This window comes from Phycodurus eques, chromosome 3 (assembly GCF_024500275.1).
Source record: "Phycodurus eques isolate BA_2022a chromosome 3, UOR_Pequ_1.1, whole genome shotgun sequence".
NCBI lineage: Eukaryota > Metazoa > Chordata > Actinopteri > Syngnathiformes > Syngnathidae > Phycodurus > Phycodurus eques.
In genome coordinates this window covers 34,084,924-34,100,000 of record NC_084527.1, presented here as the reverse complement: position 1 = coordinate 34,100,000, position 15,077 = coordinate 34,084,924, and the positions used below count along the sequence as shown (strand labels likewise).

The window sequence follows — 15,077 nt, the reverse complement described above, 5'->3', positions numbered from 1 at the left end:
GTAGCCTCCATAATCTTTAAATGGAAGACGTTTGGCGCGACCGCAACCCTTCCTGGAGCTGGCCGTCCGGCCAAACTGAGCAATCGGGGGAGAAGAGCCTTGGTGAGAGAGGTAAAGACGAACCCAGAGATCACTGTGGCTGAGCTCCAGAGATGCAGTCAGGAGATGGGAGAAAGTTCTAGAAAGTCAACCATCACTGCAGCCGCCTACAAGTGGGGGCTTTATGGCAGAGTGGCTTGACGGAAGCCTCTCCTCAGTCCAAGACACATGAAAGCCCGCATGGAGTTTGCTAAAAACACATGGACTCCAAGATGGTGAGAAATAAGATTCTCTGGTCTAATGAAACCGATAGAACTTTTTGGCCTTAATTCTAAGCGGTATGGGTGGAGAAAACCAGGCACTACTCATCACCTGTCCAATAAGTCCCAATAGTGAAGCATGGTGGTGGCAGCATCATGCTGTGGGGGTGTTTTTCAGCTGCAGGGAATTTTGAGTAATTTTGTATTTACAATTACTTTTGTCAGTTTCAAGTTATTTCAATGACCATTGTTGGGTTTTCTTTCATTACCGGGGCAACCATTCTTGATGCGTGATGAAGCCTTTGTGGCTCATCTCTGCACTTTTCCAAAATCCAATCTGACATTCCGATTCTTTCTGCTGATGAGTGGTTTGCATCTTGTGGTAATTTCATCTCTCGAAGTCTTCTTCGAACAGTGGATTGTGATACCTTGACCCCTGCCCTGTGGAGGTTGGCAGTGATGTCACTGACTGTTGTCTTTGAGCGTTTCTTCACAGCTCTCACATTGTTTCTGTCATCAAATGCTGTCAAACGTTGATACCCTTGGCCAACCTATTCGATATCTGATGCTCAGTACAGCCGTAGTTTCTTTCTTTTTCAGGACATTCCAAATTGTTGTATTGGCTAGGCCCAATGTTAGTGCAAAAGCTCAGATAGATTTTCCCTCATTTCTAAGCTTCAAAAGGATTTGTTTTTCTCCCATAGACAGCTCTCTGGTGTTCATGTTTGTTGACAGCAAATGTCGTTTTCACAGGTGAAACCCAAAGCCAAAAACAAGCACTAATGTTGAAGCAATCGATCTAAAAGGCAACACCTGAGCAACTAGAAACACCTACCAGTCACATGGTCCGATAATTTTGCTCATTTGAAAATTTAGCGGGTTCAAACAAAAGGTGCTCAGAGCCGCATATTGAGCTTTCTGCAATGCATCCAATTTTGCTTGTTCTTCGGGGTCATAAAGTTGTTGACTTTTGCCTGCAATACTCTTTCTGCATGGAAGTTGAAAACTTGGATCGCATGTCGCTATCTGTAGAACATTTTCTCATCCTTTGTCTTCTACTAATAATAATGGTCTACAGCCCAGAGCAATCCACTTTGTGAGTGAATTTGTTATATTCTCCAATGTTGATTTAGTAGTTTTGGTCCTGAATCCGGGCACTTGCTCGAGTTTAGTTTGCCAACAAAGCTTAGAACTTGTACCGTGACTGCTAGCGCCAACAGCTCAGGCTGTTTCTGTGCTTGCTCCTACATGCTTTGCATTTAGATGGTACCAGAGGGTTGAAGTGCTCTCAAGGTAAGAAACTCCTTTTCGCATAATCTGCACAAAACCATGCTTTATCGCGGCTTCCATCGGGTAGTTTTTAAAAAAAATTAATTTGCCTGCCAACAGTCCTTTACCTGATTCTTCCATTGTGTTAGCCATTAGCCGCATAGATCGTTAGCCAAGCTCTGACGTGTGTGCCAGTGTAACTGGTGTACCAGGAAATTGTGCACTGACAGACAGAAGTTCCGCATTTGGAAAGCAAACTGTGATTAAAATGCATGCAATATTTTTCACGCACTCATTTTTTCCCCCATGAATTAATCGTGTTTAAGTCCCACCACTTTTTGTTTGTTTTGTTTCCTCACTGTCAATCTTTACTTCAGAAAACTACAGTATGCCAATTAGGGGAGCTATCCACGTCAGGTTTATACTTACAGTTTTGAAAAATATGAAAAACAGTTATTTTAAAACATGTCAAGTTATTTATATGAATTTACTTCAATAACATATATGGTAGAAGGTTTGTGTGAAAAGAGATGATTCTTCTTTCAAAAACTACAGAAGGAACTATTATTGTTTTCCTATTTGGACAATAATAAAACTCAAATGGGGAACACACAGGAGATAAAAGTTGCACACAAGCTCGTAAATTAGAATGTTGCTTAAGTTTGAAGAAAATTTACTCACACTCGATTTTTGTAATCAACTGAGATGAGACCTTGACAGGTTCTTTCTTTGGTCTCATTGGACACCAAGTACCATCCTCCTGGAACTTGATTTCATCCACGTCAGAACAGTCATTCAGGATCTCCAAGAATAAACTACACAAACAGAATACATATATTTTAATGGCCAATATTCAATCAAGACAAAGTCAATTAAAGCGCAGGGGGGGGGGTTGAAATCCCGGTACTGGGGGTGCACGGTTTACAGTGGATGGTCCCCCCACACCATCCCCCACATATGACGTTTCGAGGGAAAGAAAGTTGCGTACTGAGCTACTTTGCGCAGTAGGATAACAAATCATCACACGGCACAAGGTATATGCCCCGTTACTACTGTTTTTCAATTGATCATTTTGTATTCATGTATTTTTCATACAAATATTTACTGCAAGTATAACTTTCAAATTTCGGATACATCACCACCGTAGAGATGGAACTCTATTGGAAACCGAGGATCCTCTGTAACTTTAAATAGTTACTAAACGCATAAAACCAATAGTACTCTATTAATATTCAATATTGGTTGATAGGGAGGCATGCTTGTGCCATTGCTGTAGAAAGCGAACCAACCCATCAATGATGAGACTTTCATATGTGGCCTTCTTGTCACAGACAGGACAGATCCAGGTCGGTTTCTTTTCATTCATTTGTAAGTAGAGTGCAGCATCGAAGCATTGCAGATGAGAGCAGGTCACCGCTCGGCACGGAACCGTAAGTCGCATCTTCCCCAACTGGAGCAAAAATGATTAAAAGGTCAAACTCAAATAAGTCAAATAACTGCACCAAACATTACATTCGTCTTAAATTGTTGCCTTCAACAATTGTTATATGGATATGTATTTTGAAAACTTTTTGAGGGAGTCCACAATTTTACTTTCTGGACTGAAATACATACAATTCGTTAAGCATTGGTGACACCCGGTGGCATATATCTTCAAATCTCCACAGCCAAGAGTTTTTGTGAAATGTCTTATTTTCCTTCTTTGAAATGATGTGAACATTCCACACAGATATATTTACCGGACACATGAGGGAGACTCGAAGGCTTGTTGTAGCAACTTCGCTGTCTGGATCTGCAGTCAGCTTCTCTTTTACTTGATGATAGATAGGGAAAGAGTACAGAATTTATGTTTTCAAATTCAGAACGATGGGTGGATGTGAAATACTTCGTTTACAACTCAACAAACTCACTCAATAAATAACATCGACAACGGCCCTGTCTTGAGACTGACCTGCCCTGTGCAGTCCAACGAGCTCAGTCTAGTATGTTTACATGTAGCATAACTTGAGATGAGAGGAGGGTGAGCGAGTTCATTTACACAATCTGCTAAATACCTTAACTAATGTACAGTATCAACTCACATCAACTTTGGTTTGGTTTTCACAACCAAAGATTTCTATTTTATGAAATTGCCTGAACATTGTCAGATTAACTGTTTTTCACAACCAATGGTTTATATTTTATTACATTGCCCGAACATTGCCAGATTCATCTAAGTATTTAATATTAAGTGTTCTTGGGTCCCTTGAAGGGACGATATACATTTCTTCTTTTTCTTAGTAGCAGCATTATAACTGTTAACTAGACTGAAATTTCTGGAGAAATTGCATGTGAATGCTGAAATGCTGAATAAAATCATGTGGAACAGTATTGACTCATATTGAATGATTTAGAATGATGTTCAATTATATAAAACGATATGGAATAATGGGGAATGATATGGAATGAAGTGAAATGAGCTGAACAGTTTGAAATTAGAAGGGTTGGAATTGGTCAAGAAATGTGGAAGCAGGAGGGAATAAATTTTAATTTGTCTCAATGTGGTAAAAATGTGGGTATTTTAAAGCGGGGAAATGTGAAATGTGGGTGAAAATTGTGATATAAAATATTTTGTAGTCGGAGTGGTTTGAATCGGTCAAGAAATGTGGAAGGAGGAGGGAATAAAGTAGAATATGGCAGAATGTGGGCATTTTACTGTGGGAAAATGTTAAATGTGGGTGAAAAAGGAATGTGGGAATGTGGGGATGTAGGAATGTGTTTTGAAGATCTGAATGAGCTCAATGTTTTGAATTTGGAATGGGAATCGTGTGGAAACATTTTGTTGAATGTCTCAATGGAAATGAATGGGAAATCTTTGGGTGTAAAATATGGAATTGTGAGAAATCTGGGTAATATGAGTGATGAGAATATGAGAAAAATACAAGCACACCGCGTACACTTTTGTAATATGTTGAAGTTGGAATGGCGTGAATCGGAACAAAATGTGGAAGTAGTTAATGGACAAAAAAACAGTGGAATAATACTAATACTACGACTAGAATAATGTGTGAATGCTTATAATTTATTATTGAGTAAAATTACTTTTTTGTCTTGTCTGACTATTGTAAAGAGAGTGCAACAAGTTGATGAGGCAGTAGTTGTAGGAGCAACGTGACCAGATTTCCCCAAAATAACTGTCTAAATGCTCAGTCTGGTTGGAATGGCCACTTCAACCTCAGTGCAACGCACCAAGAATTTAAATAAATTAATAAAAATCAGATGACGAGTTTCAGAGAAATTCCGTTGTTGTTTTTTTGTGTTGCCTTTTTGGGTAACGTTTTTGTGTGATATCCCCATTAGAAAATCTGGTCAAAAACAGTATAACTTAATTATTTCTCAACATATCTCCTTGAACCATCGACTACTCGGGAAACCCCTCTCTCATTGGCTGACAAGTTCCAGTTAAACATATCCACCAATAAGCTCATGGAGGCCAAAATTCCGAGGAGTTCTCCAAGTCGACACATCATTATCGTGCCGTAACGTTTCATACGGTGTCACTTGCTTAAAACTCAACTAGCGCAAATGGAGCATTATGTGTGAGAAGAGCAGTGTGGGCTGAAGAACAGGTCATATTCTAAAGTGACAATTTTTTCCCCTGAATTTATTTGTTATGGAGGATTTTCGAGGCCTCGATCAACTAATAAGGTCCTCCATCCATTTTCTACCGCTTATCCGAGGTCGTGGCGCGGGAGCAGTAGCTTTACCAGGGACGCCTAGACTAATAAGGCACTACCGGCCAAAATTCTAAGGAGTGTTCCAAGTCTATGCGTCAAAACTGCCGTGACATTTCAAACGGTGTCACTTGCCCTAAAAACTCAACTTGAATCCTGAAAATCACTGTCTGATTTTGAGAGAATTTATTTGCAAATTACGGTGGAAAATAACTAGCGGGGATGTTCCAGTGACCATGGTTGGCGCCATAATACGCATGTGGAAAGCCAATCATAGCACCATAAATTTGCCTCGATCAGATGCTCCTCGCAAGATTTCTGACAGAGAAGTACAAAGAATAATCAACAGAGTTGTCCAAGAGCCAAGGACCAGCTGTGGAGAGCTTCAAAAAGACCTGGAATTAGCAGGGAATGTCACAAGAAAAACTCCGCCTGTATGGCCTGTATGCACGCTCACCACGCAAAACCCCATTGCTGAAAAAAAAAAAAAAGCATGTCAAAGCTCGTTTAAAGTTTGCCGAACAACATTTTGACAATCGGTCATGAAGGGAACAGAGGACAGGACCCAAAAATGCACGACTCCAAAACAAATGGACAGTTTCAAAAAGAGAGGTTTAATATACGGGCAGAGGTCGGTAAACAGGCAGGCAATCCAAAAAAGGCAACAGTATCCAAAAACATGAGGCAAAAAGGCGAGGTCGATAATCGGAACAGGGTCTAGTCTTACTGTGAGTCTGTGACGTGGAAACAAGGAACGCTGGAATGCGACGACAAGGTACAACCAACTGGCGACTTGAAAGAATGAGACACGAGGTTAGACGCAAGGGGTAATTAGGGTGAACGAGGCACGGGCGGTGAAGATGCTCTCAGGAGCAGATGTGTACGAGACGGGGGGAAAACAACAACCGGAACACACACCCATGACAGTACCCACCCCCTGGAGTCCCTGGATGCGCAACGTGGTAGTCCCGAATGAGCGAGTCATCCACGATAAACGCAGACGGCACGCATGAACGTTCCTCAGGCCCGTAGCCCTCCCAGTCCACCAGATATTGAAACCCCCTCCGACGAGACGACAACAGCCACCTCACAGTGAAGACAAGGCCCCCATCGAACGAACCGTGGGGGAGGAGGAGGCCTGGAAGGCGGGACCAGAGGGGATTCCCGGGCGGGCTTGAGCAGGCTGACGTGAAAAGCAGGGTGGACTCGCATCGACCTTGGGCCTAAGCTTCACGGTGACAGGGTTGATGATCACACAAAGCCGGTTTTCAGAGCAATTTTCAGGGCTAAGAGTGTTCTTCAGAGCCTCCTTTACCACAGTCTCAATGTCCCAAACAAAAGCAAAAACGAAACATGACTTGGGCAAAATGGTTTTAGGGTTGGACAAAGAATTCTCTGCGCAGAAAATGCACGATAAAGCATCTGGTTTACCATTTTTGGAACCAGGTCGGTAGGATAACGTGAAATTGAATCTAGTGAAAAACAGAGCCCATCTAGCCTGCCTCGCAGTTAATCTCTTAACTGCCAGATTTAAGATATTCCAAGTTCTTGTGATCTGTCCATACTAAAAACGGAGTATGTGCCCCCTCTATCCAGTGCCTCCACTCCACGAAAGCCACCTTGACTGCCAGCAGTTCACGGTCACCAATGTCATAATTTCTCTCGGCTGGGGTCAGTTTTTTTTTTTAGAGATAAGCACAAGGATGCCCAGCCAATCATCTGACTTGAATCCAATCAAAAATTTCTGGAAAGAACTGAAACTCAAGGTCCATCAAAGAAGCCCACGGAACCTTCAAGATTTTAAGACTTCTTGTGTGGAGGAAAGGGCCAAAATCACACCAGCACAATGCATGCGACTAATTTCTTGATACAGGAGGTGTCTTGAAGCTGTCATTGAAAACAAAGGCTTGTGTACAAAATATTAAATAAATACCAGTTGGGGTGTTCAATACTTTTTCCCTGTGTCATTTCACATTATTACACACATCTTAATTTCTGATCTTATTTGTTCTACTTTCTTTGTATGTATGGATTACTTGGGGTGTTCCCAACATCTGGTGAAATTTTCACATCAAAATCACCTATGAGCAAAATGGTGATGTGTTAAATACTTATTTCAGCTGCTGTACATTCTCAATGACAAAATAAAAAGCAATTTACAGCTAATCCAGTTCAAAGTACTCCATAGATCACACATTATGCAATATAGTATGCATAAAATGGCCCATTAAAAATCAAACATATGCACTGATATTACTGAAAATGCTCCAGACACTGATTTTCATGCTCTTTGGCATGACACGCCCGTACAGCACTTCTGGTCACTAGTTACACAGAATCTCTCCTCAGTTTTGAACTGTCGGATTCTATTTTTTCCTAACCTTTGTCTATTGGGTGATTTAAAAGGTATAGATCTTCCAAATAAACATGCTCAACCAATACTTGTAATTCTAGCAATTGCCAAAAAAAACAAAATGGTTCAACTGGAAAGATAAACAAGCTATCAACATTAACCAATGGCAAATGGCAAAATCTTGTCATAGAGTATATAACACTAAAACATATCTCTGCTAAACGTACTCACCAAATGGATACTTTTAAGAAATACTGGTCACCGTTCATTAAAATGGTGAACCTTGAAGCTTGATTCTTGTTTGCTTGGTAAAGAATGTCATACAGAAATTTAATGTAATGTGACCAAATCATATCTTCTCATTTTAGACTCCTGTGCACGCCGTAGTGTCACACAGAGTGGTCCCGGGGCTGCTCTCGGTTCCTGGGTGCCCGAGGGATGCCTGCTGGTCCCACTCCGGGGGGCCTCGTCTGGGTCTCTGGGTGGAGGGTTGGGGGCCGTGCTGCTGCGCTCCGGGCCTGGGTCCTCCTCTTCCCGCTCCCTCTGTGCTCTGTTGTGGTCATCGCCCCTCTCTCACTCGGGCAGTGTGGGATCCCCGGCTGACTTGGGGCCTACAGTAGGGTGTCGACGCCTCCTGCTTTGGATGGGCCCCACCTACGGTGCCCTGTTCTGGTCGCCGGGGGATGACGGTGGTGGTGGAGGAATTAGCTGTAGGGTGAGGAGGGGCTGGCCCTCTTTTCTCTGTGGTCTGCCAGCCAGTCGGGCCAGTATTCACATTTCTCCTGGCTTGACTCCTAGGCCCTGCAGCTAAACAGGGCAGGTTATAAAAAAAAAAAAAACTGCCCTTCTTCCTCGCATAGATTCTTCTGTCACATTGCACACCTGATACCTTCTTCCACCCGTTCCATCCTGCTTGGACCTGTTTCTTCATTTCCTCACTACACTCACAATTGCTCTGGACTGTTTACCCCAAGTATCTAAAGTCCTCCACAATCGCTTTCTCTTCTACCTGTAGCCCCACTCTTTCCCCTTCACCTCTCTCATTCATGCACATAAAGTAGGTACGGAAAGTTTTCAGACCCCCCTTAAATTTGTCACTTTTTTTTTTTTTTATATTGCAGCCATTTGCTCATATGATTTAAGTAAAATTTTTGTCCACATCAATGTACACACAGCACCCCATATTGACAGGGAAAAGAAGGAATTGTTGAAATCTTTGCAGATTTATTAAAAAAAGAAAAGCTGAAATATCCCACAGCCATAATTATCCAGACCCTTTGCTCAGTATTGAGTAGAAGGACCCTTTTGAGCTAATACAGCCATCAGTCTTTTGGGGAATGATGCAATAGGTTTTTCACACCTGGATTTGGGGATCCTCTGCCGTTCCTCCTTGAAGATCCTCTCCAGGTATGTCAGGTAGGATGGTGAACATTGGTGGGTAGCCATTTTCAGGTCTTTCCAGAGATGCTCAATTGGGTTTTAGGGCCTGGCTGGGCCATTCAAAAACAGTCACCGAGTTGTTCTGAAGCCACCCCTTCGGTATTTGAGCTGTGTGCTTAGGGTTATTGTCTTTTTTTGAAGGTGAACCTTCGGTCCAGTCTGAGGTTCTGAGCACTCTGGAGAAGGTTTTTATCCAGGATATCCCTATACCTGGCCACATTCATCTTTTCTTCGATTGCAACCAGTCTCCCTGGTTTTCTCCACACATGCCACTGATAATTAAGGCCAACAATTTCTATCTTGGTCTCATCAGACCAGAGAATCTTATTTCTCACCATCTTGGAGTCCTTCAGGTTTTTTTTTGTTTAGCAAACTCCATGCGGGCTTTCATGTGTCTTGCACTGAGGAGAGGCTTCCGTCGGGCCATTCTGCCATAAAGTCCTGACTGGTGGAGGGCTGCAGTGATTGTTGACTCTCTAGAACTTTCTTCAATCTCCCGACTGCATCTCTGGAGCTCAGCCACAGTGATCTTTGGGTTCTTCTTGACCTCTCTCACCAAGGCTCTTTCTCCCCCGATTGCTCAGTTTGGCCGGACGGCCAGCTCTAGGAAGGGTTCTGGTCATCCCAAACGTCTTCCATTTCAGGATTATGGAGGCCACAGTGCTCTTAGGAACCTTAAGTGCAGCAGATTTTTTTTGTAACCTTGGCCAGATCTGTGCCTTGCCACAATTCTGTCTCTGAGCTCTTCAGGCAGTTCCTTTCACCTCATGATTCTCATTTGCTCTGACATTACCAGATAACTAGCAACCCTTTATTGCTCAGTGACTGTTTTTCCCAATGTCTTTATGTCTCAAAAGTGTTCTCTGTCAATTGACTTGTATGTTGTCCTACTAGAGCGACTCCAACTTCCGCAGACAAATTCCTTGCGTATTTTTTGGACATACTTGGCAAATAAAGATGATTCTGACATGCACTGTGAGCTGTAAGGTTTTATATAGACAGGGGTGTGGCTTTCCTAATCAAGTCCAATCAGTATAATCAAACGCAGCTAGACTCCAATGAAGGTGTAGAACCCTTTTAAGGATGATCAGCAGAAATGGACAGCACCCGGGTTAAACATATGAGTGTCACAGCAAAGGGTCTGAATACTTACGGCTGTGTGATATTTCAGTTTTTCTTTTTTAATAAATCAGCAAAAAATTTCAACAAGTACGTTTTTTTCTGTCAAATGGGGTGCTGTGTGTACATTAATGAAGAAAAAAAACTTTTAACAAATGGCTGCAATATAAGAAAGAGTGAAACATTTAAGGAGGTCTGAAAACTGTCTGTACCCACGGTATATGGGTGTTTATTTGATTACGGGCCTTTTTGTGTCCTTGATGTAAAATTTAAAGAAAAAATATATTTAAAAAGATTTTTTCTATAATCAGCAGTGGCTGTGCCTAATTATGTGTTGTCTAAAATTTCATGTTAATATTAGTATATTTTGACATTTTATGAGAGGTTTTATGATGGTATTTTACAGTTTTCACCCTGTCCCTAGCACAGGGTTTAGATATATGAAGCTCTATCTTTCGACTAAAAAATGCTAAAATAGTGTAACCTTCACCATAAATTCCTTACAGTATAATAGAATTCATGATTTCTCATCATATATATAAAACATTTCAAATTCTGTCTTTGATTTTTACTAAAATATGTCTGCCCATTAAAATTGCTGTCATTACCGCCACATTGACCATTTTCAGATTCAAAAAGTTTATTCAAAATCTATTTTTCTAATTCCCTGAGTCACTTTTTTTTGTCACTCAAGCACATGCTAAAACAGAGAGATTTTTTACATTTTGATAACTGGAAGAGTAAGTTTTTCCTCATTTGTACCCTTAAGTCACATAATATTTTTATTGCATGTCATTACCAAACGACTTGTCGTGTTTTTATGTTTAAAGATTTTCCTGTAAAAACTTGATAATCATATAAAAATGTTGTACGGGACTAGCTAGCTGAAGGAAAAAATTTAAGATAACTCTACCAGCATAGCACAGTTAGCTAAAAACTTGAAAATGTCATTACCATCACAAGATTAATCAATTTTTAATCAATATGCCATTGTGGCGGTAATGACATTTCTCTGGGCTAACTGACAAAAAGACCAAATTTAAAAACAAATCTTAAACCAATATATATGGACATGAACAGATTCTGACTCCCAGAAAGATGACAATGAAGGTAAGGTAGGTATACATAGTTTTTGTGACATTTTATTTATGAGAAAAACAAAAATCAAAAGTACCCGAAATCAAATAAACACCCACATGCTGTCTTACTTCGGCTAATCTTAATTTCTCTCCCTTACCAGTGCATGCCTCCACCTTTCTAACTGCTCCTCCACCTGCTGCTGCTTTCACTGGAGGCGAACATCATGGTACACGGGGACTCCAGTCTAACCTCATCTGTCAGTTTATCCATCACCATTGCAAAAAGGAAGGGGCTCAGGGCTGATCCCTGATGCAGTCCTAGATCCTCAGCCCCCTAATGGCGTTCACAGATGCATTGTCTGGGAAAGAATATGTCAGTGGGTCATACTGACAAAACACAAAGACGGCTATCCTCCAATATCTTAATGAGAAGTACTCTGACCACGCTTCCAATGACTTGCTGGATATGTGCTGCAGTCCTCGTCTACCACTAGAATAGGAGCAGTTTGAGACGCGTAGTCTGTTGAAAAGGAAGTTGGCAGTTTGGGAAACCCTTTGATGGCGAGTAACAAGACTTAGTACTTACAAGACTCATGGCTGTGGTGTGAGCAAGACACTGATACCCTGAAATGCTCCCCGGGCGCTTCAGCTGCCCCCTGCTCCAGTGTGTTCCACTAACATGTGTATGTGTTCACTGTGATGGGTTAAATGCAGAGAACAAATTTCGTGTGCATGCATGCATGTTCATGACAATAAAAAGTGATTCTTCTTCTTCTTCTTACCAGCCTGGGAGCTGATGAAGCTCACTCAACGAACGCCTTCCGCTGGTTAGGTAGGAGGCTTTGACAGCCTTGCTTATCCTCACCTTTTTGCTCTATCACACACAAACTTTGGACATTTAAGGAAACTGACTTTGCAGTGGACTCCCGGGAACCAGTGCAGTTGAAATTAACTAGTCACGCAACCAAAGCACAATAATTCTTTGAAAAAACTAACAAAATACAGATAATAATTAATGTTTTGATCATATGGGTAGAAGCAAAACTATGCATTGTAAAAATGCATTATATATAGGTAGAAGGGTTTTCCAGAATTTTGAGGTCAACTTTGGGGGTGCGCATTATACACGAGAAATTACGGTAAATATTATTGTTGTTTTTTTTCATACCTACATGCTACACAACCTTTTCACTCTTTTTACCATTTGAATTATAGAAAACCTCTTAGACTTGAAGTACTGTTTACAAAATCCACTTCATTTTTTTTTTTTTTAGTGAGCAGTTGTTGACATTTGGACTATTTTGTATTACAGAAAACAACCTGTTGTACTTGAAGTACTGTTTACAATATCTAGTTTATTGTTTTTGAAGTAAGACATTTTTGGAAACCTTTTCACCCTTATTTGCTATTTGATTGATCGAAAACCTTTTAGGCATGTAATGTTTACGATGCACTTTATTTTTGTGTTCTTGAAGTGAATTGTTAACATTTTCATTCGTTTGCACTGTAGAAAACCAACTAAAAAAGCCTGTTGTACTGTACTCGTTTAAAATATCAGCAATATTATTTGTTTATTTGCACCAGAGAATGATGACATAATTTGGACTTGAGATCTGAACAATAAAGGTTTACATTATATTTGTTTTTTCATTGTTTTTATTTGATCAACTTCGCTTCTCTAAGGAACTATAACCCATTCAGAAATAATTAATTGAATGTTAATTTGGTTACACTGAGTTTTATATCTTGATATATACCGTTACTGTGAAGAACAATTTATACAGCGATATGAATTCTGGGCCATATCGCCGAGCCCGAGATAAAAGCAAATTTCGCTGTCCAACAAGCAATTTAAAAGTCACACCAGACGCTAGCGTGGACATCGCCACACATCTCATCTGTTTTTGTGAAGCCATGACGGTGTGTGAACGAGCACGCAGCCACGTCAATGTCCAAATGCGTTGAGTTCTGTTTGAAAGACACAGGCAAATAATTGCTGGCTCCACTGTTAAATCTCTAACGAGACCCAAGACTGAGTCAGTGTGAAAGAGACTATTGCAATATGCAGTGTAGTTACTTAGTGCTCTGGAGTGGTCTGGGTTTCTGATGCCCTTCATTCTCAGCCTCTGCAGGAGCAGTGGGGATGTTACCTGCCTCACTAGGTACACAGACATGGAGTAGGTCTGCAAACATCAGAAATTTTGTCCCAACATCATGTCTAATTGACAATATTATAAGGAACATTACAAATTGAGTAGGTTTGTTACCTTTCCAATTTCAGGTGCCCATGCCACTGAAATCTGATTGGGTACTGCAGAGGACAGTCGCACTAGTGAGGTAATGTTTAGAGGTTTTCCTGGTCTCTTTTGTTCCACACCATTTTTGGGGAGTGGTACATAACCCTAAAAAAATATATTTTGCAAATTAATCCAAACTTTATTTGAATAGCCCCTTCCATACATGAAGGCAGCACAATGTACTTCAGTATATTTCTTCCTGAATGCAAAGCAAAATACCTTTATCAGTGCCACTTTCCGTTATTCTAACACCTCACACCCACACGCACGCATTGATCAACGAATACACATGCAGGCGTACACTCACACCAACCACAAGGAGGAGCAAAAATAACGGAAGCAGTTAAATCAGGTAAAATAAATCAAAGTATAAGCACTGTAAATAGTAGTATGTAAATGATACATCAATACATGAGGTACATTTATTTGGATTAATTTTATGTTTGTAATTTAAGTGTTTACCTTTCCCCCCCCCAACATATATAAAACATATAAACATTCAAAACAGCAGTATTATCTTTAGTAATAAAAAAAACAAAGTCCCCATGGTAAATGTCCCTGTATATGGCAGTCAAATACTCATTGGGACCAACAAAAATCCAGCTAATTCATTCAACACGATGTCATCCTAATATTAAATGTGGAAAAAAATGGTCCCATGCGCTCCTGGAGTTCTCAACATCATCATTGAGCCTCGCGACCATGTGTTCATATGAAACTATTTATTACACCGATTTCAACCATTATTTCAAGGTCTTTATTATCTGAGAATCATTCCGGCAGCCATGATCATCCCATCACTGTAAACTCTTAGAGTCAGCTCCATAAATATTGGGTTATCGCTACAATTCTCATCTTTTTGGCTCTTAAAACCACCACAATGGATTTGAAATGAAACAAGCAAGAAGTCCTTTAACTGCAGAGGTTCAGGTTTAATTTGAGAGTTATTTACATCCAAATCAGGACAACTGTGTAATTATTTCTACAGTTTGTATATGTGCCTCTGACCTTTTAAAGGACCAAAAGTAATGGGAAAAATGTAAACTAAATTACATTTTCACTTTTTAATACTTTGTTGCAAATCCTTTGTAGTCAATTGCAGCCTGAAGTCTATAATGTATAGACATCACTAGACCAGTGATTCCCAACCAGTGTGCCATGAGTGATCTTCAGGTGTGCCGTGGGAAATTGTCAAACTTTACTTAATTGCTCAAAAAAGTCTTCCCATGGGCTCACCACCTGTGGGAGGGGCCATAGGGGTCAGGTGGAGTGCGAGCTGAGCGGTGGCCGAAGGCGGGGACCTTGGCGATCCGATCCCCGGCTACAGAAGCTGGCTCTAGGGACGAGGAATGTCACCTCTCTCCCAATCACGCCCTTCCAGGTCTCACTGTCATTGCCCACATGAGCATTTAAGTCCCCCAGCAGAACGATGGAGTCCCCAGCGGGAGCGCTCTCCAGGACCCCCTCTAAGGACTCCAAAAAAGGGTGGGTACTTTGAACTGCTGTTT

General features: G+C 40.9%; 1 protein-coding gene across 4 annotated transcripts in view; it reads right to left on the bottom strand.

Moving 5' to 3' along the window:
- pias2 (protein inhibitor of activated STAT, 2) overlaps window positions 1-15,077 on the bottom strand; it is a 64,481-nt gene that overhangs the window by 10,652 nt on the left and 38,752 nt on the right. For all 4 annotated transcript variants that reach the window (XM_061673220.1, XM_061673219.1, XM_061673222.1 and 1 more), the window contains exons 6-10: window positions 13,540-13,674; window positions 13,350-13,455; window positions 3,308-3,381; window positions 2,858-3,018; window positions 2,250-2,383 (exon numbers count right to left, since the gene is read on the bottom strand). In XM_061673220.1, the coding sequence (XP_061529204.1) occupies window positions 2,250-2,383; window positions 2,858-3,018; window positions 3,308-3,381; window positions 13,350-13,455; window positions 13,540-13,674 (610 nt within the window). The remainder of the gene's footprint in view (window positions 1-2,249; window positions 2,384-2,857; window positions 3,019-3,307; window positions 3,382-13,349; window positions 13,456-13,539; window positions 13,675-15,077) is intronic.